The sequence below is a fragment of the Myxocyprinus asiaticus genome, chromosome 1 (assembly GCF_019703515.2).
Source record: "Myxocyprinus asiaticus isolate MX2 ecotype Aquarium Trade chromosome 1, UBuf_Myxa_2, whole genome shotgun sequence".
Taxonomy (NCBI): Eukaryota; Metazoa; Chordata; class Actinopteri; order Cypriniformes; family Catostomidae; genus Myxocyprinus; species Myxocyprinus asiaticus.
The window spans coordinates 26,472,857-26,498,536 of record NC_059344.1 but is presented as its reverse complement, the minus strand read 5'-3'; the positions used below and the strand labels follow the sequence as shown (position 1 = coordinate 26,498,536).

Here is a 25,680-nt window from a genome sequence, read left to right as displayed (position 1 = left end):
TCCAAATTTGAGTTTAACACACTTAAATCCTCATTAAACCCACCGAACTTACAGAGATTCCACATGCTTTCTCATTTTAACAATTTGTTTTCGATTGTATGTTTGTAATATATTTTTTTAGATTTGTGATTCTTGAATACGGATGATGTGTTCTTTATGGCCGTCAGCTAATTACCCCTCATTTTCTCTCCTCTGTTGTGTTGCGTGCCTCAGGAGCCGGTTGCTGTGGGCATGCTGTTGTCATGTGTCCTCTCCATAAACAGGAGCCTCTAGAGCTGCTCTGCGAAACGTGTGACCTCCTGGCCTGCAGCATCTGTCACCTGTCTGCTCACACAGACCACCGGTATGCACGGAGGACACATACCCAAAGACATGCATATTCCATATTCACAAATCTACTTACACATACAAACACAAGCATATGCAGACGCTCTCTCACGTAGACACACAAACTGCCCTTTCTCAACACATGCTCAAAGATGCAGACAGAACAGGTGGCCACTTTCTCACTTTCTCAACAGTATATGCAATAGGTGTCGAGCATGGGGTATTTAAAACATTAGAAGTCAAAGGTGTTCAGCTGGCTGTTGGTTGCCCTGCTAAAAAGATCACCTTAGACCAGTATGAATTTCCATGCTGGCCCAGCGTGTTTTTGTCTGGATTGTGCTGGTCTGGTCCTGGTCTAGCTGGTGGACCAGCATAGTCTTTCTCATGATGCTGGTTGATCAAGGAAGTCTGGTTATCCTAGTTAAGAGCCTTGCTGGGAACACCAGTACACCAACTTTTAAAACATACTGTATGTAGGGATGACTATATGAGATTTTTGTTAGGCTGGTGCATGTCGGAAAAGCTCTGCAAGATCAGCGCTGGCTCCTGCAGAACCTCATGGCAAGGGTGGAGGAGAAGAGGTCAACTGTGGAGAGTACTGCTAAACAGATCCAGGGCAGGTAGGGCTTCCTCCTCAACTTGTACAATGCTATTGACATTCCACCCATGCATCTCTTTCTTTTTCCAAAAAGTTCTTACCATGGATCACAAAAGATGTTAGGCAGAATGTTAGTCTCAGTCACCATTCACTTTCATTGCATCCTTATTTCCATACAATGAAAGTGAATGGTGACTGAAGTTGTCATTCTGCCCATCTCCTTTTGTGTTCCACAGAAATAAGTTTGCAGCATCATGAGGGTTAATAAATGATGACAGAATTTTCCTTTTTTGAGGTGACTGTCCCTTTAATGGTACATATTCTGTCCACGATGCTGCTAATGTGAATGTCGACATTAGTTAAGTGAAGGGTGCCCATTACTCATCTAAAAAGTGAACAGCTGGGGTTCTTAAGACAACAATCATAGCTTATACGAAGCATAATGTCATGAACAAGATCCATCCATTCTTTTGAATGATTTCAACAGATGTTCAAGCATCCAGATGTACCAGACTCTATCCATGTCCTGTCGGTATGTTTATACTCTCTCAGACATCTCCATCAATAATCAACATACTTCTTCATTTTTCTTTCCATTTGTCCAGGCTCCATGGTATTAAGATCACGCAGAGGAAGGCAGAGAACCAGATAAAAATGGCAAAGATGATTATGATGAACGAGCTTAACAAACGGGCCAATCTATTAATAGAACAACTGGAGGTAATTACTTTTTCCCCTCCTTTCCCTTTCTGTTTCACTGTGCCATTCCAAATGTATTCATCTCCAAATATCCAGCTGACCGTTGATGTGCTGTTGATGGAGCATGCAGAACAGAATGTCTTCAGACTGAGTCATGCAAAATAGGCAGATACTGCCAAGTAGTGACATATATAAACAGATGGGGATCTTAGGAAAATTGGTGAGGAGTGGATATCCATGTTTTTGTCTTTGTTTTCCTGTGCAGAGTATCTCCAGTGATTTCAAGCAACGTCTAGAGGACCAGCTGCAGGGGGCCATAGAGCTGTGCAGCCAGCTGGAGCACGTGCAGAACTTCATTACCTGGGCTACAGCCCACCACAGGCGCAATCCACTACTCTTCAGCAAAGAGCTGGTAGGATTTTTTGAAAGTCCAAATGGGCCATAGAAGATTCACAACAAGTTTCAAAACATGTCAGCACATCTTAAAAAAGCCTCACCTATGTATTTTTGGGACAGCATTTAGATCTTTTACAGTTACTGTTCCCATAAACGTATAAATAGAGACCGTGCAGAAACAGTTTCAGTATCACTGCTATAATTGCATGCAATATTTATAACCAAGTGCCTGTGTATTCATGAGGTTTGATCTATAATTCATTTTTCAGATTGCTCTTCAGATGCAGCAATTACTAGAGCCACTGATGCTCTCAGAGTCCTGGGCCCCTTTGAAAATCAAGTTTAACTGGGATGCCAGCTTCTGGACCAAGCAGATGTCCACTTTAGGTAAACAGAACTATTGGACAATGACACTTAGTAGTGTTGGCTTCAAGTCCACCTTAGTTGATTTTGAGTAAAGACCATCTGACGGTTGCAAGAAACCCCTTAAGTTAAGAAAAACCTTAGTGACAATAAACATACAATAATAACTAAGGATTTTCTTTACTTATGGTGTTTCTTGCAACTGGGCATTGGTCTTTAACCAATCAAGTTTGAGTCAAGTCAGAGTCCATAATGGCCAAGTTAAAGTCAAGACCGGAAAGTGAATCTCTTAAAGAACCTGTGAATCTAGGAAAAGTGTAAACTCAACACCAAGCCATTACATCAATATTTTAAGCTTATTTTAACCTTCACAACTAAGAAAAACAATGTGTCAATATCATGGGTGCAACTATCCTTTTATGAATATAGTCCAACCTTGACTCTCAAGTCTGGACTTGGGTACCCCAACTCTAACACTTGGTGGTTAGTTAGCTACTGTATAAAGCACTCTGTCATTTAAGCACACACTCTAATGATTTCTCCATGCTGTAGGTCAGCTGGTTGTTGAGGGTGGAAGTCGTTTGTACTCTGAGGTTGTCGGTCACCCCAGTATCCTGCGACCCCAGCCTGTCCCTTGCATAGCCATGCCTCCTCTGTGCCATGCGGTGCGGGAACCTGGCTGCACCTACCAGACTTTCTGCCAGCCCCAGCTCTGCTGTCTTCACTGCAGACCTACCCAGTCCGTCCCTTTGGACAAGTACTCAGTACACCTAGACAAATACCCCATCCAGTGTCCTCAGGCTGCCAGCCGAAGCTCCCCTCCATCCCGCCACAGCTTCTGGGAGGCTGATGCTTCTGTCCCCTTACACCCAACAGGAGCTCAGCCTACACAGCAGTCAACCTCTCACCCGGGGTCTGACTTTGTCCACCATGGACCCAGCACTACTCTGCCTCGACAGCCTGCAGGATCCAACAACCACCCATTGCTTGAGCCACTCCCTGCTAATCCCAACCAGACTGCTGTGGATTGGAGAAAAATCGAATCAAGCCAGCCCCACCGTGGGAGAGGGCAAACATCTTCACCCGAGGCAGAAACAGGAATAGAGCATTCTCCAGACAGAGATCAGCCACAGAATCAGGCTCAAGTGCAGCTGACCACAGACACCAGCAACCAGCTCATGGTTGAACTGCAGCCTATCATTGCTCATACAGTTGATAGCAGGGTGAGTTTCGCTAATGTATTTTGCAAAGCAATGCCTTTGCTCTCAAAACTGACCACAATCCTCAGGCCTGGCTTTCCTCAGTACTTGAAAAGGTTGATTATCTCTGACGCACTGTTAACTGGTTTACACCACAAGTCCTAGCAGATATACAGACCATCAAGCATTACTGCCAATGTGCTGAGACATAAAGGAGGGTGTGTGGGGTCCTTACCATATTTGTTCTGCTTCATCATTTTGAGTCACTTTGTCCCAGAGACACATTTTAACTTTTATGCACTAAAGTAAAAAGGAAAACATTTAAATCAATAAATAAGCCTACATTTAAATAAGGTTATCTTGACAACAGTTTGGAGTGAAAACAATAGTAATATCATTGTAAGTCCTGGAATTTCCTTCTTACTATAGTGTATAAAACTCTAAATGTGTTTCTGGGTCAAAGTGATGGAGCAGGTATTGATTTTCAGTTGGGCAGTTACAAATAAAATTAGCCAATGGGCATTTTAGTATTTTAGATTAAAATTTATGAATGTACTTTATATTTAGGTATTGTAATAGGTCATATCTTTGACGTTTTACACCATTTATAATCACTGTAATGGGTAAGGATGGGCAAGGAGGAGACGGGAACTGGCTGAGAAACTTTTATGACATTAATTAACTTAAATCAACTTAAACACACAGACACACACCCACAGCGGCTGCATGTCTCTCTCTCTCTCTAATTGGCGCTTCCAGCTCGTCTTTATCCCCCTCCCAGCTGATCAGAACAATTCATGGTCGGGCATGCCTCCTCACGGCTCGGCCACGCCTTCCTCCTCGTCACAATCACCTTGAAGCTTTTTTGCAGTTCACTTCAATAGTGCGACAAATGAAAATGTTAAAAGTACAGATATTCCATGTTGTCTTTCCATTAAAGGAATATTCTGGGTCTAATAAAAGTTGAGTTCAATCGACAGCATAATGACTACCAAAAATTTTTTATTTCGAATTGTCCCTCATTTTCTTTAAAAAAAGCAAAAATCAAGGTTACAGTGAGGCACTTGGAAGTGAATGGGACCAATTTTTGGAAGGTTTAAAGGCAGAAATATGAATCTTATCATTAAAGCAATTACATTAATTCTTCTGTTAAAACTTGTGTGTTATTTGAACTGTAAATCGTTGTTTTGCGGGATTAGATGGTTTATGGTGTTATGTCATTGCAGCAAAGTTGCAAAATTGGCTATAACTTTACACAGAAAAGATTTGTAAGAGATTGTATCACACTAAAATCATCTTAACACGTATATTGTTTACGTCTTGCGGCTACGCTTTTGAAATAGTGAGTATTTTAACGTTTACAGATTGGCCCCATTCACTTCCATTGTAAGTGCCTCACTGTAACCTAGATATACAGTGTATATATATTTAAATAAAAGGAGGGACGAGTTTAAATAATTTTTTTTGTGGTAATCAACATTATGCCACAAATGCTGTTGACTTATATCGAACCTGGAATATTCCTTTAATATTGCATTAAAATAGTTTTAGATGAAGTATAGCATGTCACGCTGCAGGATACTGTTGTCACTATTGCATTTCATGTCAACTGCCAATTTTCTTTTTATTTGTATGAAATTTAGGTTTGCAAAGTATTGTGCTGCTCATCTTCTGGTTGTGCTTTTGTGCATATTTAGAGTGGAAGGACAGGGTGGCAGCGGTCAACTCTGCATCACAATAGGTTCCCACCACTCTCAATAATAATTCAGAAAGAGGAAATTGAATCATTCTAGGCAGCATTTCTGTTTATACTGGTGTAATTTTTTTTATCTTGACAGTGGCTGACAGCACCTCTGCAAGCAGATGGTGAGACATAAGTGAGGACAACTGTGGTGTTAACTCAGAAACAATTAAGACCACACAATAATACACATACACACACACACACCATCATCCACATATAAGCACAAGCACACATGCATATACACACGCACTCTGCTCAGCAACCGCTCCCAGTCCTCAAGCTGTAAAATTGGAAGAAAACTTAAAATTAGGTAATAGAACTTATAATTAGATCTCTTGATGTCAGTATTTCGATACATTTCCTAGGACAAACACCAATCAAAATCAGCTTCCCTGTAAGATTTGGTACTCAAGAGGCAAATTAGTGTAATATCTTTTTTTGTGTATCATCTTTAGCACATGATTGTGACATAATTAAAGGGAGGGGAAAAGCACTTGGGTGCAACCACATATTTACTTAACCTGGTATTAATGAGAAGTTAAGGGAATTGAGGAGCTGGCTGTTGGATTTCTCTTTGTCTTGCTGTAGAGCCCACACGATCACCTCAAAAGTCTCCCTACTTCTCTCTGAAACCCCCCCCCCCCCCCCCCCCACCACACACACTCTCTCCACAGCTTGATTCATTCCATCCTCTCCTCCTAGGCTTCTATCAGGTGTGTGTTTTTAATCCGGAGGTAATTATGAGAGAAAAGGAGAGGTAGTGAGGTGGGAAAAAAACAGAGAGAGAGAGAGAGGTAAAAGACAGAGGGAGGAGGGGCTATGTGGAGCACATGGGCTACTGCCTCCAACTCTGACATTTGTCGTGTTAGTGAAGGATGCAGTCGCTTGGGCTTTTCGAGAAACTTCTCGCATTAGTGAAATTATGACAAGAGAAGAAGAGGGCCATGGAGGAGAGCATGTCTAATCTCCGATGTGTTAATGCTGCTTATTCAAAGAAGCCTTCTGTGCCCCAGATGTGGGATTTACATAGGATAATTGGTACTGTAACTAAGTCATATATTATCAGGAGAATTATTTTAGTGTTCTGATTTGTGGCAGTTGTCTCGTTTTCTCTCACTGTGGGATAGATGTGGGCTTGTTATTGTCCTCTGTTTTCTCCAAATGGTGTCAAACTAGCTCCAGCGCATTGCCACACTCAAGGTTGTTGTTCCACCATGTCTTCTGTTGTCACTGTTGCTATGGTTCCAACGTGGTTTATATGCTGTCATATTCACTTTTTGGTTCTCTCCCAAAGAGATCCTCAGCATTGGATATGCATGCAGTGGCTCAAGGCCAGGAAGCTGATATTCAGAGCCATTCAAAGAGAAGGACCAGGTCTCAGGATGTCCCAGCAGGACCCGGAGGAGCTCGTAGGAGGACCTCTAAATACAGGCTGAAGAGGGCTGCTCACAGCCAGGCAACAGAGGCTGGGGACCAGGGATGCGCAATGCCGCAGGTAAACTTTTTATATGCAGTATGTGGAGTGGAAGATAAGGACATGTAATGGAGATCTAATCAGATGGTTACAGATTGTCCTCAAATGACTGATATTTGTCAAACATTTCTAGAAAGGTTTTCTGGTCATGGTTATTGTCAATACAGGGTAAGAACACTAAATACTGAAAATAATTAGTAGTGATGGTATTATATTGATATCATCACTATTGATTAATCCTTAGCAGCCAGTTAAAGAAACACCTTAGTTAACCCTGCTGTCATGTTTTGTTCATTTTTTACCCGTTTTAGAGTTACAAACAGTGAAAACGAATCTTACACCTGTATTTGGTAAAAATTGCTTTTGGATTTTCCACAACAATGAATAAATGAATAAGTAAAAAAATTTATTACATTTTTATGATACTTGTTTATATTTATGCAATGTCAGGGTGCTTTGGGTGGTTACTAGGGCATTGCTAGGTTGTTGCTAGGTGGTTGCTAGCGCATTTCTAAATGGTTTCTAGATTGTTGCTTACTGACCCAAGTCAAAAGAGACCATTCCCAAATTTTACTTAATCCATTTGGAATAAAATTCCTTGACTTTGTTCACATATGGTATCTGAAAACACAAATAAAATTTGGACCATTTTTCTTACATGTTATTGGTTTTATTTCACATTGTTACACCAGTTGTGTTCCCAGTCAAAAATGACAGGCCATTGGAAATAAATTGGTTGGTCTACCAAAAAAAAAAGAAAAAAAAAAGAAGAAGAAGAAAAAATTAGTGTTCAGGAGCCTGTCCAACCATCTGATATGCACATATGTGCATGTGTACAGTACTTGCACACACACACAGTCCTCAGAAATGTGCATACATTCATACACACACCCATGCAGTCTTCGAACATAAACACACACCCTTTGATACTTTGACATCCCAGGCAACTACTGAACCTTCCTTGACTCCATAGGAACAAAGGAATATGGGAAAAAATATGATGACAATGTGTTTTGGGCTTTTACATTCAATTATTTACATTCACACACACACACACACACTCTCTCTCTCACACACACACACACACATGTTGGTGCAGCTATCATTATGAGGACTCTCCATAGACATAATGATTTTTATACTGTATGAACTATAGATTCTATCCCCTAACCCTAACCCTACCCCTAAACCTAACCCTCACAAAAAACTTTCTGCATTTTTACATTTTCAAAAAACATTGTTTAGTATGTTTTTTAAGTTGTTTGAATTATGGGGACACTAGGGATGTCCTCATAAACCACCTTTATAGCATAATACCTTCGTAACTACTAGTATATAACCTAAAAAAATTTCCTCTTAAACCACCAAAACACACACACACACACACACTCACACACACACACACACACACCCTTTGATATCCCAGGCAACTTCTGAACTATTCTTGACCCTACAGGAACAAAGGAACAAAGTAAAAATATTATAACAATGTGTTTTGTGAACTTTCACATTCTCACAAAGAGTAAGAACAATGTTTACTAATATACAGAGGTTTTCCCTTGGCTCAGGCATATAAAGCTTCTTATGACTTTGCTCACCATTCTCTTTGTGGCAGCACATTGGCAAAACGGTTCACTGTAAATGAGGCACTGGATCACATTTTTGATAAATAATGCTATTTTAACTAGAAAAAAGTTCAGGTCATTAAAGCCTGCTATCAATAAATTCTAAAAAGAAGTACAAAACCTGTTCTAATTACTAGAAATAAAGTTAACAAAAAGATCTAATGCAATATCTAGTGAAAATATATTCAAAATGAGAGATTTATGTACATTTTAATGGGCTGGTCATCTTTGACCGGGAACATCACAAGTGTGACTTTCTGCCATTTTTTATTAAAATAAATAAATAAATAAATAATAAAAAAAAGGAGTTAAATTTTTTTATTTCTGATTAAATATTAAAACAAAGTAGTGTGATAAACAGGACAGAAAATTGTGTGGTATTTAATATAGTAAAAATATCCATAAAAAACGTTTTATTGCAAAAATTTAGTTGCATTTGCTCAGGTAATTTAGGCCTGTTGTCAATAAATTCCAAAAAGAGGTACAAAACCTATTCTTGTTACTAGAAATCAAGTAGAAAAACGATCTAATACAATATTTATTTAGAGTTTCATAAACCATTTAAATGGGTCAACCATTTTGACCCGGGAACACAAGGGGTGGTAGCCAATGAGGAACACAGCAAATACAATGTGTAAGTATTCCAATTATCAGTTTGTTTGTTTTTTCAAAATGAAGGATTTTCTATACATATAGTATATATATGTTACAGACATACAGTATACGTGGCACTCTTTCCAGATGAAATGCTACTATAAAAGCTTGTATTCAGTGTGAAAAACAAGTCTATATCAATGTTCATGTTTATTATCAATAGGGAGGTGCATATCTACTTTACTCTATCGGGCCTGTTTTGACCTAAACAGAAGTTGTTAGGAATTTTTTCTCACAAAACTGAAGGGTTAAGTAGTTAAGAAAGCCCTTAGTGAAAATAGCATTACAATTATAAGGGTTGCAATTAATAAGGGTTTTCTTAAAGTTTTTTTTTTTTTTTTGCAACTGGACCCTATATATTAAACTTAAATTCATCCAACAGCATTTGTGCTACAGACATGAATGATGCCTTAAATTGTGCAGCTTGTTGAGAAGAGGTGTGCTATTACTTTTCTAAGCGATCCGAGTTTCAACTGTTGGATGCTAAAACAGGTGAAAAAAATCCTATAGACTTAAATTGAAGGAGGGACCTGAGCCATATATAGAGACCATAATATCATAGAGGCTAGTGTGTTGGCTTTTTAGACATAAACCGGAAACCTCAGAAAACCCTAGCAACCACCTAGCAATGCCCTAGCAACCACCCAGAACACCCTAGCAACCACATAGAAACTCCCAAGCAACCACCCAGACCACCCTAACAATTTCATAGCAATGTGTTAAACATTTTTAGGAATACCTTAGCAACCGTATTGCAATGCCCAAAAAAAAAAAAGAACATAATTTGAAATTCCAATTATGGTCCATCTCAGTCAAACCAGTCAGAAGATCTGTAACAGAGAGAAGGAGTGTGTGTGTGTGTGTGTGTGTGTGTGTGTGTGTGTGTGTGGCTGTGGGTGTGTGTGTGTGTGTGGGCGGGTGTGGGTGGGTGGGTGGCTGGCTTACGAGGAAATTTTTTTTAGGTTACAAACTGGTAATTACAAGGGTATTATGCTATAAATGTGGTTTATGAGGACATTTCTAGTGTCACCATAATTCAAATCACTTAAAAAACATACTAAACAATGTTTTTTTGAAAATTTAAAATGCAGAAAGTTTTTTGTGAGGGTTAGGTTTGGGGGTAGGGTTAGGGTTAGGGGATAGAATCTATAGTTCATACAGTATAAAAAATAATTATGTCTATGGAGAGTCCTCCAAAGAATAGCCGCACCAACGTGTGTGTGGGTGGGTGAGCAAAGGACTACTGAATAGAAACTCTTCTTGAATGTCCATGTTTTTCACGTACCTCACATATGTTAACAGCTGTGTGCAGCTGGCCACATCAGTGGATTCGTCGATCAGGAGTGCAAAAAATGACAGTAAGGTTTCAGAGAAAAATCGGCCGCTGGCAGCAGTCAATAGCAGCCAGAAGTTCCTGCCAAAATAACCGGAAGTTGGAGGGCCTTGTCGTTGGAACAGCCAATCACTCACATGCTTGAGGGAAAGTAGTTTCTTCCTCTTTCATAAAAAAGCACCAATGTTATATTTGCTGAAAGCGCTAGCAAAAAGGTAAAACTGAGCGTGTTTTAAATAAAACCATGCTTCTGCAGTGTCGTCTTTGGTTAACTTCAGTTATTTTGTTTTTGTAAAATCATTGAGGATTGTCAAATGACTGGCGTAACAGCTTTAATTGAGGACTTGTTTAACGCTAGCAAAAACATACGCAGCTTACTTATGGAAAGTGTTGACAAAATTTCTTAATATCTCTTTTGTATGAATGGTTATTTGTTTACCCATAACATCATTGACAGTTTTAGCTACACACTGTTATACTTATAAATTCATTGTTTTATTGAGGATTGGTCATTTATTAAGCAGATCTTGGTTAAGTTAAATGCCATCATGCACGCCATTAACAGCCTAGTTTGTTTTGCTGGATAATGTGATAACCCAAGTTGTTTAAGTTGCTGTAGTGTACTGTTTCAGTTGTTATATTATATTCAGTTGTGTAATTTAAGGTTTAATGAAATGACAGAAACACAGTGAAATACAGACTTTCTGTATGCATAGTTCATGATGTTGTCAAATATGATATGTGGATGCTACTCATTTGTGTAGTTTTCAATGCAACTCAAATGCACAAATACGTTTGACAGTAATGATAAACCAACACTGAAGTATTTTCACTGGATTATAAAACAGTCCTCGTTTTTCCTGAATCTGAGAATTGTTGAGCCAACACCGCCTTTTACAAGACAGATAGAGACCCATTATTTAATTTTTTTATAATAACTTAAAATTGACAAAATACTACTGCTTTTTGCCTTTTGGGGACAGTAAAATTAAGCTTAATTAAACAGTGAAATAAACCTAAATCAAAAACATAGCTTTCAATTATCAAAAACATTTTCTTGACATTTGCCTTTCACCACCATTGCATGTCTTTCTCAGACCATAACATACAGTATATTAATATTGGGCAAGAATGCTGTGTAATTATTGTTATGTTGTTTATATCATATAAAATAGGAATAGCCTTCAATACATGTTGTCTAAATGAAGGATGACAGCATTTTGTTGTCTATAGACATTTATTTAATTATATATTTTATTATTGCTGTATGCAAACAAATATACGCAGCGGAGCGTGATATGAAGCTTCAGTGGTCTTTACATTTAATTTGACAAATTCTCCGACAACTTTTTTCTGACCTAGAAAGGCTTGAAGTTTTCTTTGGAAAAACTCAGGAGGTTTTCCCGCTACCTCAGCGTGCTTGGTGTCAAAAGGTGTCTGCGGAGTTTAGCAGGTCGCATACTGTCATTAGCTAAAATCTCCTGACAAATGACACATAAAGGTCGTGGTGCATCAACTGATCCTGTCCATGTACAGTTGAAGTCAGAAGTTTACATACACTTAGGTTGAAGTCATTAAAAACTCATTTTTTAACCACTCCACAGATTTCATATTAGCAAACTATAGTTTTGGCAAATTGTTTAGGACATCTACTTTGTGCATGACACGAATAATTTTTCCAACAATTGTTTGCAGACAGATTGTTTCACTTTTGATTGTCTATATCACTATTCCAGTGGGTCAAAAGTTTACATACACAAAGTTAACTGTGTCTTTAAGCAGCTTGGAAAATTCCAGAAAATGATGTCAAGTCTTTAGGCAATTAGCCAGTTAGCTTTTGATAGGCTAATTGGAGTCAATTGGAGGTATACCTGTGAATGTATTTTAAAAAGCACCTATTATGGTTTTTCAAATATTACCTTTCATGTAGTGTGTTATATAGCTGTTTGTGAATGTAAAAAAGTCTGCAAAGTTTAAAAAATCAAAGTGTACGACAAATGGAGTTATTGACTCCCAAAAAAAAAGAACCGATTCTGAACACCTGAAACGAGTCGTTAGTAATTCCAAACTTACTTCCTGTACTAACCTACGTAATTTGGTAACAAAAAACCCGCCTCTGGTCTTCATTGGCTGCTCGCCAACAGCTTTGACCCGCCCTCAAACACTACACTAAGCGGTAGACCAGTCACAACAGACTGGGACATCGGACCAATCAGAGCAGAGTAGGCTCTCTGAAAGGAGGAGTTTAGAATGAATCCTTTAGAACGGATCATTGAACGAGTCGTTTTTGACACTGGGAAAAAAAGGTAATGCTGCAATTTAAATTATGAGCAAATTAAAGTGTTTTTTGATCTTGGATGAATGTAAATCTATTGTATGAGACCTTTAAAACAAAATTAGGCACGTTTAAAAACCATAATAGGTGCTCTTTAAGGCCTACCTTCAAACTCAGTGCTTTATTGCTTGACATCATGGAAAAATCAAAAGAAATCAGCCAAAAAATTGTGGACCTCCACAAGTCTGGTTCATCTTTGGGAGCAATTCCAAATGCCTGAAGGTACCACATTCATCTGTACAAACAATAGTATGCAAGTATAAACACCATGGGACCACGCATTCTGTCTCCTAGAGATGAATGTAGTTTGGTGCAAAAAGTGCAAATCAATCCCAGAACAACAGCAAAGGACCTTGTGAAGATGCTGGAGGTAACAGGTAGACAAGTATCTATATCCACAGTAAACGAGTCCTATATCGACACAACCTGAAAGGCTGCTCAGCAAGGAAGAAGCCACTGCTCCAAAACTGCCATAGTGCACATGGGGACAAAGATCGTACTTTTTGGAGAAATGTCCTCTGGTTTGATGAAAAAAAAATTGAACTGTTTGGCCAAAATGACCATTGTTATGTTTGGAAGAAAAAGGGTGAGGTTTGCAAGCCGAAGAACACCATCCCAACCGTGAAGTAAGGGGGTGGCAGTATCATGTTGTTGGGGTGCTTTGCTGCAGGAGGGACTGGTGAACTTCACAAAATAGATGGCATCATGAGGAAGGAAAATTTTGTGGATATATTGAAGCAACATCTCAAGACATCAGCCATCAAGTTAAAGCTTGGTCGCAAATGGGTCTTCCAAATGGACAATGATCCCAAGCATACCTCCAAAGTTGTGGCGAAATGGCTTAAGGACACCAAGTCAAAGGTACTGGAGTGGCCATCACAAAGCCCTGACCTCAATCCGATAGACAATTTATGGGCAGAACTGAAAAAGCGTGTGCGAGCAAAGAGGCCTACAAACCTGACTCAGTTCTGTCTGGAGGAATGGGCCAAAAGTACAGCAACTTATTGTGAGAAGCTTGTGGAAGGCTACCCAAAATGTTTGACCCATAGTTAAACAACTTAAAGGCAAAGCTACCAAATACTAACAAAGTGTATGTAAACCCACTGGGAATGTGATGAAAGTAATAAAAGCTGAAATAAATCATCCTCTCTGCTATTATTCTGACATTTCACATTCTTAAAATAAAGTAGTGATCCTAACTGACCTAAGACGAGGAATGTTTTCTACAATTAAATGTCAGTGTGACAAGGAGGAGGGCAGGGCCGGGCCATGACTACGCACCCCCGGCCCCCAATCGGGCTAATCAGCCGAGGAGAGGGATAAGTGCAATGAGATGAGGCAGTTCGAGAGAGGGAGAGCCACAGGCAGTTGCCCTGTATGCGCTTACATTTGTGTGTCTTTGTGTTTAAGTTTATTAAAAACATTACTTTGATGCTTCCTCCGGTTCCCGCCTCCTCCTTTCCATTGAACACTGTTACAGTCAGGAATTGTGAAAAACTGAGTTTAAATGTATTTGGCTAAGGTGTATGTAATCTTCTGGTTTCAACTGTAAATCCTAAACTTAAATACTGCTCATCGTATCGTCTTCTTTTGGGTTTGACCCCTGAAACTGAAGAATTTGAATTTGGTGGTCTCAGAAACCTCTCCATTGTAATTGCAGGCTAATACGTCACATCTGCTTTATTGGCAGGCTTGACAAATATCAAGTATCTTCACAAATATTCTTGATTAAAAAAATAATAATTCAGAACTGTTTAAATAATTTTTTTAATATAATATAATATAATATAATAAATATATATTATATATATTATAATATAATAAACTCAATACATTTACACACACACACACACACACACACACACACACATATATATATATATAATATTATTTAATAAAAATCTTTACCACTCGCCGCGCCTCCGCTGACATGCTCTAGCACCCCCCTGGGGAGGCACGCACGACACTTTGAAAAGCATGTATTGGCAATAAGTTTGGTAAGCACCTTTTACATTGTCTTCAGAAAAAATATTGCTCACTATATTAATATTAATAATAATTTATAAAATGATGTTCCCTTGAGGTTGTTCTCATTCTGATTCCTTTTAGATCCATTTCAAACATTGAGCCTCAAAACACCTTTGTTCTAGTGCACTCTGCTGTATTACTTGCCTTTTAAGGATAAACCAAGTGATAAACATCAAAAGAGATACTGTAACTGTTGTCTTAGAAACAGATCCCTTAATCTCTTTTTGTTTCGAGAAAAAATTAGATGCAGCAGCCCACATAACTGATTGCATTCAGTCGATATTCAGTTGACTATTCACTCATTTATATTCACTGATTCAATCAGCATTACAAACCTGTCACCAATGTGGCACTGTTATATTTCATAACCTTGACTTTATTGTTTGGTTCTTATATCAGCAGGTCTGTCCACGGCTCAGAGAGACAGAGGATGCTTCTGAGATCAGCCCAGTACCGCAGTGTACAAGCAGTCATAATGTGTCTTCTCTGGCCACCTACAAATCTGAGCCGGGTACAGAGGCCAATATTTTTTTTAAATACATTTTGGGTAACACTTTACAATAAGATTCTATTTATTAATAATAGTAATGCATTAGGTATCATGACCTAATAACGAACAATATTTTTTAACAGAATTTATTAATCTTGATTAATGTTGATTTATAACAATGAATTTGTTCATTGTTAGTCATGTTAGTTCATAATGCATCAACTATTGTTAATGTGTACAAATCGTAAAACAATGTACTAGTATATGTTGAAATGAACATTAACCAAGATTAATAAATACTGTAAAAGTATTGTTCTTTCTTAGTTCATATTAACTAATTGAGCTTTAGTGACTGAAATGGAGCTTAAGTGTAGTTCAGGCAGACCACGGAGTGCCAGCCGGCTCATCAGCTGACACTTAGCTGATCTATGAACTCCACCTCCTACCAATTAGGCAGTACATACAAACTCACCATTCAGAACACACACCTGCTGTAGTCTGTCGCACAGACGTTCACTCACCCACCCCCACCCCCACCCCCATCCCCATCCCCAGCTCCCCGTCATGCTCAAGCCAGTCTGAGCCTTTCTGCATGCATCTTCTGTCCATATGGAGATGACATCATCTTTTAGCACCATAGATTGTTATCATCGTCTTCCCGGTTCCTTTTCTGAACTCAACCATTGTACTGTATCACTATTTGTACTGAATTACTACCATATATTGGATCTGTCATAAATCAGTTGTCAATTTGCTTGTAAATTATTTGGTTAATTGTTATAGGCTTCATTGGGGGGGTTCGAGCCTCAGCAAGGTATACAATGTGTTCAGCATGGAAGCTGAACCCCTCAGTATGGAGCCTTTCTGCCAAACACTATTGTCAAGAGCTTGGACAAATAAATTCCAATCAAACAGAGTGGTCCTGACTGAAATGTAGTTAACTAATGTTAATGAATACCACTTTATTTTAAAGTGTTACCAACCTCTGTCTTGTTCAGCATGTGGGTTGACTGATTAATCTAAATCACATTTTCCTATTTTTAGATAATGTTTATGCATATGCCTATGAAAACAGAAAACAGAATACAAGAAAGAAGAGACCATCAAGAGTTGATGTGGACACCAGGTAAAATGGTTTTATTCACATACTATTAATATAGAAGTAACATTACAAATGTATCTTAGAAACTGTGAAATACTTATTTGTTTTCTGTAGTGACAAAGAAGCCGCTGATGGTTCTAAGGTTCCAGTTGTGTGTCTTGAGCGACTCAAAATCCTGGTTTCACGGCATCCACCACAGAGTCATCAGAGCACAGATCTCACCTCTGAGACTCGTATGAAGCCTGAAAGAACTGTCTTAAGGGTGTTAGAGAGAGAAGCAACCTCTCAGGTATCATTTGTATGCTGGCAGACTTTCAAGATTACTGATATGTTCAAGGCTCAATTATCTATTGATCGAATGCTCATCTTTAAAGGTAAAGTGTGTCTTTTTCTGTTAGAATACTTTCTTCTGTCCCAGATTAAAATTCAGAGACAACTGGAAGTAAGATCTATTTCCCAGAAAAAGTGTAAACACTGGCTCTGCGGCGCTTTTAACATTGCTCTGTTTCTTTGAAAATCCTGACCAGCAGTGTCGGGTGTATTCTGATACAAAGTAATCAGTCACTGTAATCTAATGACTAATTAATTAAATTAATACGAATTAAATTCTCGTAATCAGATTATAGTTACTAACTTTCAATTAAATTAATTAATTTCATATCAGCACATTAATGTTAGGTACAACACATTTAAAACATGAATAATGTTCATTTGCGCCCCCTAACAAGTCATTGTGAGGGAGAGACATGTGGTGGCGGGTGTAATACTTGCATATGACAATAAACAAGGAAATCTAGACGTTTTTTTTTATTGATTATTGAGTTAAAAAACAAAGAATTTTCTGTTAAAAGTGTTTTAGAATGTAACTTAAAATGACAGTAATTAGTAATGTTATGAATTGATGTTGTAATCGGTAACGTAGTCTGTTTATAATTTTTTAGAGAAGTACTGTAATTAGTCATTTGTAGTTGATCACTTTTTTGAATAATTTACCCAACAATGCTGACCAACCCGACACACCAACATTTGCATAACCAATGGGATGGGTATATTTTTGCAATTCTATTTGGTGATGCTGGTGGTGCAGAAATGAGATGTTTCTCTCTTAAGCCTTTATAAGTAACAGTTCTTAATAATTGTATGTTTTTTAAGGGAACATTAAGTGAGGAGTCAGTTCAAACAGGAGACAGTGTGCCGCCTATAGAGCAGCCATCATTAGAACACCTGAAAAGCAGTGGATCACCTGGCTCCCTTGAGGTTTCTCAGCCTCCTGTGCAAGAAGTATGCAACATACATCAAGAGTCCACGGTACTAGCCATTTCCAGCGATCCAGATCCTCTCTTACAACCTGACACAGAAGAAATACGCTCTGAACATGATTGCCCATCTGAACCCAGATCAGTGCCAGGTTCTGATTTATTCACAAAAGTGGATGATCTGGGCTCAAATGCGGATGTGGAATCAGGGCTCCAGCCGGTATCAGATCCAAGTGCTGAATCTGAACTGCAGATCGAATCAGAATCAGATGTGGCTTCAGAGCAGCCTCTAGGATCTGTGCTCTTGCCTTCTGAACAGGAATTTGAATCAGATCCAGATTCCACAGCTGAAGTGACTCTGAATCTTGAACCAGAATCTGAATGGGAGGCGAAGCAGCCAGCGCTCCCTCCTGACAACAGCTCTGAGACAGTATCAGAGCCTTCTGCTGAGCACCAGCCCACAGAGGAAAGACCTGAGATCGAGAATGAGGACTTCTGTGCAGTCTGTCTCATTGGAGGAGACTTGCTGTGCTGTGACCATTGCCCCAAGGTCTTTCACCTGTCTTGCCATGTACCTCCCCTCCATAGCTTCCCCACGTAAGCCATTCTCCCTCCCTCTTCACATATTCGCCTGTGTATTTACTTAGTGCTGAAACTAACCTTTAATATCATGGACTTCCACAGAGGTGACTGGATTTGCACCTTGTGCAGGGATGTGGAGCAGCCTGAGGTTGAATATGACTGTGAGAATGCCCAGATGTCCACAGGCACAGTGCCATATGGACTGTCGGCATGTGACCAGAGGGTAAGTGAAGGGGATGCTGCGTGTCATCTGGTCCAGCTCTGATTAATTCTCTGACCTCAGAGATCTGGGAGTCCAAATCTAAAAATAAACAAGTGCATCCTTCAAGAGATTGACAGATAAACTGTCTAATAAAAAAAGTGAAATATCTGCTATTAACAATTGGGGAACAGATGTAAGAATGATATTTAATGGAATGACTTGTTTGTTTGTGTACAGAAATGTGAGAAGTTGACCCTGCTGATCCTCAGCAACATTCTCAGTGCTCCATTCCATGAGCCCGTCAGCCCTCTGGTAATTTCAACGTTTTAAAGGGATAGTTCACCCAAAAATTTAATTCTGTCATAATTTATTCATCCTCATCTTATTCAACACCTGCAGTATATAACTTTCTTTTGAACATTGAACTTGGAATGGGACACAAAAGTTGAAGTTTGTTTATATCTATCTCTTTATAGGCCCGTCACTATTATCAGATCATCAAGAAACCCATGGACTTGTCTGTCATTCGGAACAGGCTCATCAGAAACTATCACACACACTACCAGTCCCCTCATGAGTTTGTGGCTGATTTCCTGCTTATGTTCAAAAACTGTGCCAAGTTCAACTACGTGAGTGAAATACATTATCTTGTTAGTTTACCTCATCCTAGTAATTAGTGGTGAATATTAAATTTCACAACTGATTCACATTCAAAACGTGTGCTGATGCCATGATTATGCATTCGTTTTTTTAATATCCTGTTTAATTTATCTAAGATTTAATTTAAATTTAGATTACTGGCAAGCTAAAAAAACAACTACACCCTTTTATGTTCATTGCACATTTGCACTGTATAATACATGCTACATATCATACTCTAATACCTATCTATCTATCTATCTATCTATCTATCTATCTATCTATTTATCTATCTATCTGTCTGTCTGTCTGTGGATTATCATAGTAAATAGTCTCACACAATTTCCTCTAAATCTTAGCATAGTTTAGCCAAACCAGATCATGACAGATAATGTTCTAAGTGACCCACTTTCAGTCATAACTTAATTTTGACAAAAGTGCAGTTCAATCAGGAAGACTCGCAGACTTGAGTGAAATTTAAGATGACATTTATTTGGTGAATATAAAATAGAAATGTAATGTCTCTCTTTGGCGTAAGCCCCGTCTGACGGTCCGAAGAATTGTACTCGGAACCGTCATATCCTGTCGGAGATAGGAGGCAGGGGCGAGGACCCTACCCCCGTGCAGGACAGGACTCAACTTGTGATGGTGGGGTGGTGGAGGTTGCCGTGTTAGCACACTGAAACGCAATGTGATAGATTGTGAGCAGACTTATAAGGCATTGGCTTACATGTGATTGACTATGAGTTACCTAGCTGTGATGTACAGCTGCTAGTCTTCCCGGTAGAACTACGCTGCGCTTACATTTACTGCATGTTGCCTTTGAAGGGCAGAATGCACCAGGTCAGAATAATTTATCATATTTTGAACATTATTGGCTTGCAGGAGGAGCTCATATATCAGTTGGAATATATTCATATCAAGTAAATCCTATTAAATATGTATAGTAAAAGATATATGGTTGTCTTAAGATCTTACAAGTGAAGACGGCAGCTAGATGCTGATTATGTCGGTTCTTTCACCAGTCGGACTCAGAGGTGGCTCAGGCAGGCCACAGTCTGCAGTCGTTCTTCACTTCCAAGCTGAGGGAGGTGTTCCCAGATCTGAGCTACCCTGACCAGGAGGAAGAGGACTCAGAAAGTGAGGATTATGAGGAGTTGGAGAGAGCTGTCATGATTGGATTCCCCTGGCCAGAGAGAAAGGAGCAGAGCCACAGGAAGAGGAAGAGGAGGCACTCCCTCAACTGGAGGAGAAATCACTATTAGTTGTGCCTCTTATATACAAGTACAGAGACATTAAAGGCAATTTGATCCACTCTGAGCTCCGAGTTTTTTTTGTGTGTTTTTTTTTTTTTTTAAAGATTCATGTTGAAATACAGTGTATGCTTTTTTTTTTTCTGAGGACTTCACATAATAACCAGACCTGATTCATTTGTATGCTGTTATCTATAGCTGTGGATAGGTGTTGACATTAAGCCTATGTCTCCAGACTTTACCTATGATCTTGCACTAGTATGTATGTATGTATTCTATTGCTTAAATTGTACATTTTGTTTGATAGCTAACTGGTTGCTGGCAGCTGCTACTTAGTAAATATAGATAGGCAATGTTAATTGGTATATTATGTATTATAATATATTTGTTTTAGATATCTGTTTCTTTTTTTACCCAAATTTCCTATGAACTGAGGCACTGGTACTTATTCCAGCTGCAGTTTAACTGTGATAATGTTATTGACCTGTAGAGGGAGTACTGCAACATATTAGTTCATATTGGACATTTTAGTGGCAGGGAGATGTGACTAAAACCCCCTCCTTGAAAATAAATGGTGTAATATTAGGCTGTTAACACATTACCATAATGTTTTAGATTGAGCTGTTAAATTTTCTTTGACTAATGATATAGAAATGTCCAATCTTTTCACATATGTAATGGCTATAATACTTTTTAGCCCAGTATGTTCCTCCATGTGATTCACAAACAAGTTTGATATAAATTTGCCTTCTGACTTCTGTAAAATTGGCCTTAATTGCTGAATTTGCTGTGCAGAATATGTTAAGTCCTCTTCTTATGCTATGTACTATCTTTAGCTAGATTGTATTTAGTCTAAAATATATTGGTGTAAATATGGGATCCAAACCTTGTTGTTTTCTGGTACACAACAAACAATATTATATTTATTTTTACTAATATGCTTTAATATGTAATAATGTAATACTGTAATATGTTCTGGCCCCCTCCCTGCTCGTCATGGTGACGAGGTTTATAGTAGATTAGTGTCACTGAATGGCTGGATGTCTGAGTGGTGTCCGGAGAATAGCATAGGATTTATAGACAATTGGAAGAGTTTTTGGGGTAGACCTGACCTGCTAAAGAGAGACGGACTCCATCCATCCAGGGAAGGTGCCGCTCTCCTCTCTAGTAATTTGGCTCATATTCTTAATAATGATAGTATTTGACTAACTGGGGCCCAGGTCAGGAAGCAGAAAAACTGGTTAATCCAAACATCTGCTAGCTGCCTTGAGACATCACACAGGTCACATAAACTACAACACATAGAGTCATCTTTTACCCTTGCTACAGTATATAGATCACCCGGGCCTTATTCTGATTTCCTTGGTGAATATCAGCTCTTGTAGTTACTGTAGATAGAGCTTTAATTGTTGGTGACTTCAACATTCACATAGATAATGAAAATGACACATTGGGATTAGCATTTATCGATATTCTCAACTCTCTTGGATTCAGACAAAATGTAACAGGACCAACTCATCACCATAATCATACACTAAATTTTATTCTGTCATATGAAGTTGATGTTGATAATATAGAAATTCTGCTGCAGAGCGATGACATCTCGGATCATTACCTCATCTCTTGTAAGATGCGATCAGCAATGTTACTCAGTCTACACCACGTTATCATTCAGGTAGAACTCTTCTCTCGACCACTAAAGATAGCTTCACTAATAATCTTCCAGATCTATCTCATACACTCAGTAAACCCCAAAGCCTAGAATAACTTGATGAAATAACAAAAAATTCTATGTAAATGAGGAATTGTCAAACCAAATAAAAGTAAAGTATGGAGTGCCACAGGGATCAGTTTTAGGGCCTCTGCTTTTCTCCTTGTATATACTTCTGTAAATACTATAATATGGGAGATATTATCAGGAATCGTGGAATTAGTTTCCACTGTTATGCCGACGATACCCAACTTTATATTTCTTCAAAACCTGATGAGATTTCACATTTCTCCAAATTAGCAGAGTGTATCAATGAAATAAAAGCTTGGATGGCCAGAAATTTCCTTGTACTCAATTCCCAAAAAACAGAGGTATTAATTATTGGACCAAAAACCTCTAAAAATAAGCAACTAATATATAATTTGAGTCTCGATGGATGTACTGTTACATCATCTTCAACAGCGAAGAACTTAGGTGTTATATTTGATACTAATCTGTCCTTTGAAATTCAAATTACCAATGTTTGTAGAACAGCATTCTTCCACCAATGAAATATTGCTAAATTACGACACATGCTCTCTGTTGCTGATGCCGAAAAACTAATTCATGCGTTCATGGCCTCAAGACTAGATTATTATTATGCATTACTGGGAGGATGTCCAGTAAGATCAATAAACAAACTTCAATTGGTTCAAAATGCAGCAGCCAGAGTGCTGACAAGAACCAAGAAATATGAACATATTAGCCCCATTTTATCATCGTTACATTGGCTACCTGATAAATTTCGTATTAATTTTAAAATTCTGTTAACTACGTACAAAGCTTTGTATGGTCTAGCCCCGCAGTACTTAAGTGACCTTCTACCACACTATATTCCATCACGTTTATTACGATCGCAAAATTCTGGCCTGTTAATATTTCCTAGAATATCAAAATCCACAAAAGGAGGTAGATCCTTTTCATATTTGACTCCTAAACTATGGAATAGTCTCCCTAACACTGTTCGAGATGCAGACACACTCACTCAGTTTAAGTCTAGACTAAAGACTCATCTATTTAGCCAGGCATACACCTAATTTATCCTTCAACTCACAATTAGGCTGCTTTAGTTTGGTCTGCCGGAACCAGAAACAATGATCATGATCTATAACTCTGCAATAAACTGAATGGCATCTATGCTAATATTATTTTATTTCAACCTCGGGACTCCTATCCTGAGGTCACGAGAACCGGCTGGATCCAGCTCCATTCCTGCTTCGTGTTGGACTCCACTGCTATGTGTTGCTGTGTGATGATGACTAATAGCAGCCGGTGCCAGCCAAACATCACTTCAGTCAATTACGATGGACTTCAGAGGATGAACTGATGCCAACTCCAACCATAAGACATGGGATACTTCATATGCCATTGCCTGAACCTTGGACTTATGATAGACCTCACCAAAATTACTGGCCAGGTTGAACTGCGATGCACCTAACTGATCTGCCTGCATCACCTCGGTCTAATGATGGACTACACTCTGGAATACATAGACTATCAATTATTTGCCAACAAAACACTTCATCAGCCAACTAACAAGGACAATTGCATCTATGTGAACTTCTGCAGACATTAGTCATTAAGCTTACAGTTCATACAAAATCTTTGTTTTAAACACTGACCCTTAACACTTACTTAGTTTAATAAATTTAAACCATGACTTGCACTATACATAAGTAATATTGACATTATATTCATGATGTTAGCCAGAGGGGAACTGGCCCCCAGAGTGAGCCTGGTTTCTCCCAAGGTTATTTTTCTCCATTAACCAACATCATATGGAGTTTTGTGTTCCTTGCCACAGTCGCCTTCGGCTTGCTCACTGGGGTTATAAATACTATTATTATTTAATTACTTATTTTTAAACACAATTCACAATCATATTTTATTGTGAATAAAATCCTAGGCATTATAATGTGTTGTCGCCAATTTCCTGCCAGAAGCAGTAATTATTGATTGTTTTTAAATTCAGCTCATTTTATTGCAAATTCATCATGCAAGTAACCACCTTTCCAAAAATATCTGTAGCTGCTTGCTTTGATTTTATGAAATACACGCACATAAAAGAAAAACTGTAATTAATTTTTTTAAATAATTTCAAATTTGACTTTTGACTTTGTCTGAATTATATCTGTTTGTGTAAATTGCAATCAACAGATCACTCAGCTACCTAGAAATGCAGTTACTACAGTCCCCTATTTGTCACTCACTTGAAGTTGTGTCGATGTAGTGACACTAGGGGTCACTCTTGGGAGCCCGAGACACCTCTGGTCTTTGATAAAATTTTATATCTATAATAAAATTATTTGCAACCACTCATTCAGATTTTCTCTTCGGAGCCGAACGGTCATGCTCACTGAGCTGAATTCCCACGACTGTTCATTCACATCTGCTGGATCTGACGGCGCATTTCAGTGGCTTTTCCCCCCTCTGCACTGATGCACTGCAGAGAATGCCCCTGGGCGCAGAAATAAAAGAGTATATTTCTCTAAAAGAGTATATTTCTCTAAAAGAGCAGCACACACGGAACGTCTTTTTAAAGACGCGTCTTTTTAAAGATGCCTTTCCGTTTGTGTGTTATTCCTAGTTGTGCTCGTTATTGATGATTATAGATGATTGGTTCCTGGGCTCATGGCGCTGTTCACAGCCACGCCACGCCCCGCCCCCGTTCCTTTCTTCCCGGAAGTGCATGAAGAGCTGACAAGGTCGTGGGAGGCACTTTTTATTGCCCGGTCCCGATCTTTCAGCTTCCCCGCCCTCACTACCCTCGATGGTGGGGCAGCCAAGGGCTATTCGGCAATCCCCCCAGTGGATAAGGTGCTCGCAGTGCACCTATGCCCGCAGATCGCCGCCACCTGGCGCGGGCGCCCAAAGCTCCCATCCAAGGCCTGTATGTTTACGTCATCTCTGACGGCCAAGGCCTACGGTGCCACTGGACATGACGCCTCCGCCCTGCACACCATGGCTCTCCTGCAAGTCCACCAAGCCAAGGCGCTAAAGGAACTGCATGAGGGTAGTTCTGCCCTGGGATTGATGCAGGAGCTGCGCTCGGCAATTGACCTCACTCTCCGGGCGACGAAGGTCACGGCGCGGTCTCTCGAGCAGGCGATGTCCACCTTGTTGTTCCAGGAGCGCCACCTTTGGCTCAACCTGGTCAAGATGGGAGAGGCCGACAAGGCACGGTTCCTTGCTGCCCCATTTCCCAAGTTGGCCAGTCCGGCAACACTGAGGACTTTGCCCAGCAGTTCTCAGCGGTGAAGCAGCAGACGGAGGTTATCCGGCACATCCTGTCCTGGCACAGATCAAGATCCCGCACCCCGTCTTGCTTGTTGCCAAGGGTGTCCCCCTAAGGTGACTGCACTGGCTCCACTGCAGCCTGCTCCTGCGGCCCGGCCCCGGCGTGGAGCCCACCGCAGGAAGCAGATGCCACCCACCTCGCGGCCGCTAAGAACCCGCGAAAGGCTTCGAAGCGCCCCTGAGACGGGCGACCCAGGGACGATGAAACCCGCTGCTCTGGAGCTGGTAAGCAGACCACTCCATCCCCCGGTGGAGGGCCGGGAGGAGAATCTTTTGTTACCTTTGCATTTAATTGCGCTGCATGCCCAAGTGGCTACGGTACCCAAGAGTATAG

At 39.5% G+C, this 25,680-nt stretch overlaps 1 protein-coding gene across 2 annotated transcripts in view; it reads left to right on the top strand.

The window, feature by feature from the left end:
* Positions 1-22,107, top strand: part of LOC127410635 (tripartite motif-containing protein 66-like) — a 28,079-nt gene extending 5,972 nt beyond the window's left edge. The window contains exons 4-18 of one of the 2 annotated variants that reach the window (XM_051645880.1): positions 214-343; positions 831-947; positions 1,531-1,645; positions 1,890-2,036; positions 2,290-2,407; positions 2,936-3,606; positions 6,621-6,821; positions 15,178-15,286; positions 16,310-16,391; positions 16,482-16,656; positions 17,520-18,220; positions 18,308-18,428; positions 18,645-18,719; positions 18,884-19,036; positions 20,072-22,107. In XM_051645880.1, coding sequence (XP_051501840.1) covers positions 214-343; positions 831-947; positions 1,531-1,645; positions 1,890-2,036; positions 2,290-2,407; positions 2,936-3,606; positions 6,621-6,821; positions 15,178-15,286; positions 16,310-16,391; positions 16,482-16,656; positions 17,520-18,220; positions 18,308-18,428; positions 18,645-18,719; positions 18,884-19,036; positions 20,072-20,311 — 3,155 coding nt within the window. In that variant the 3' untranslated portion in view covers positions 20,312-22,107. Of the gene's footprint in view, positions 1-213; positions 344-830; positions 948-1,530; positions 1,646-1,889; positions 2,037-2,289; positions 2,408-2,935; positions 3,607-6,620; positions 6,822-15,174; positions 15,287-16,309; positions 16,392-16,481; positions 16,657-17,519; positions 18,221-18,307; positions 18,429-18,644; positions 18,720-18,883; positions 19,037-20,071 lie in introns of both variants that reach the window. The other variant, XM_051645792.1, reaches the window with a different exon arrangement.
* Positions 22,108-25,680: the final 3,573 nt, after the last annotated feature.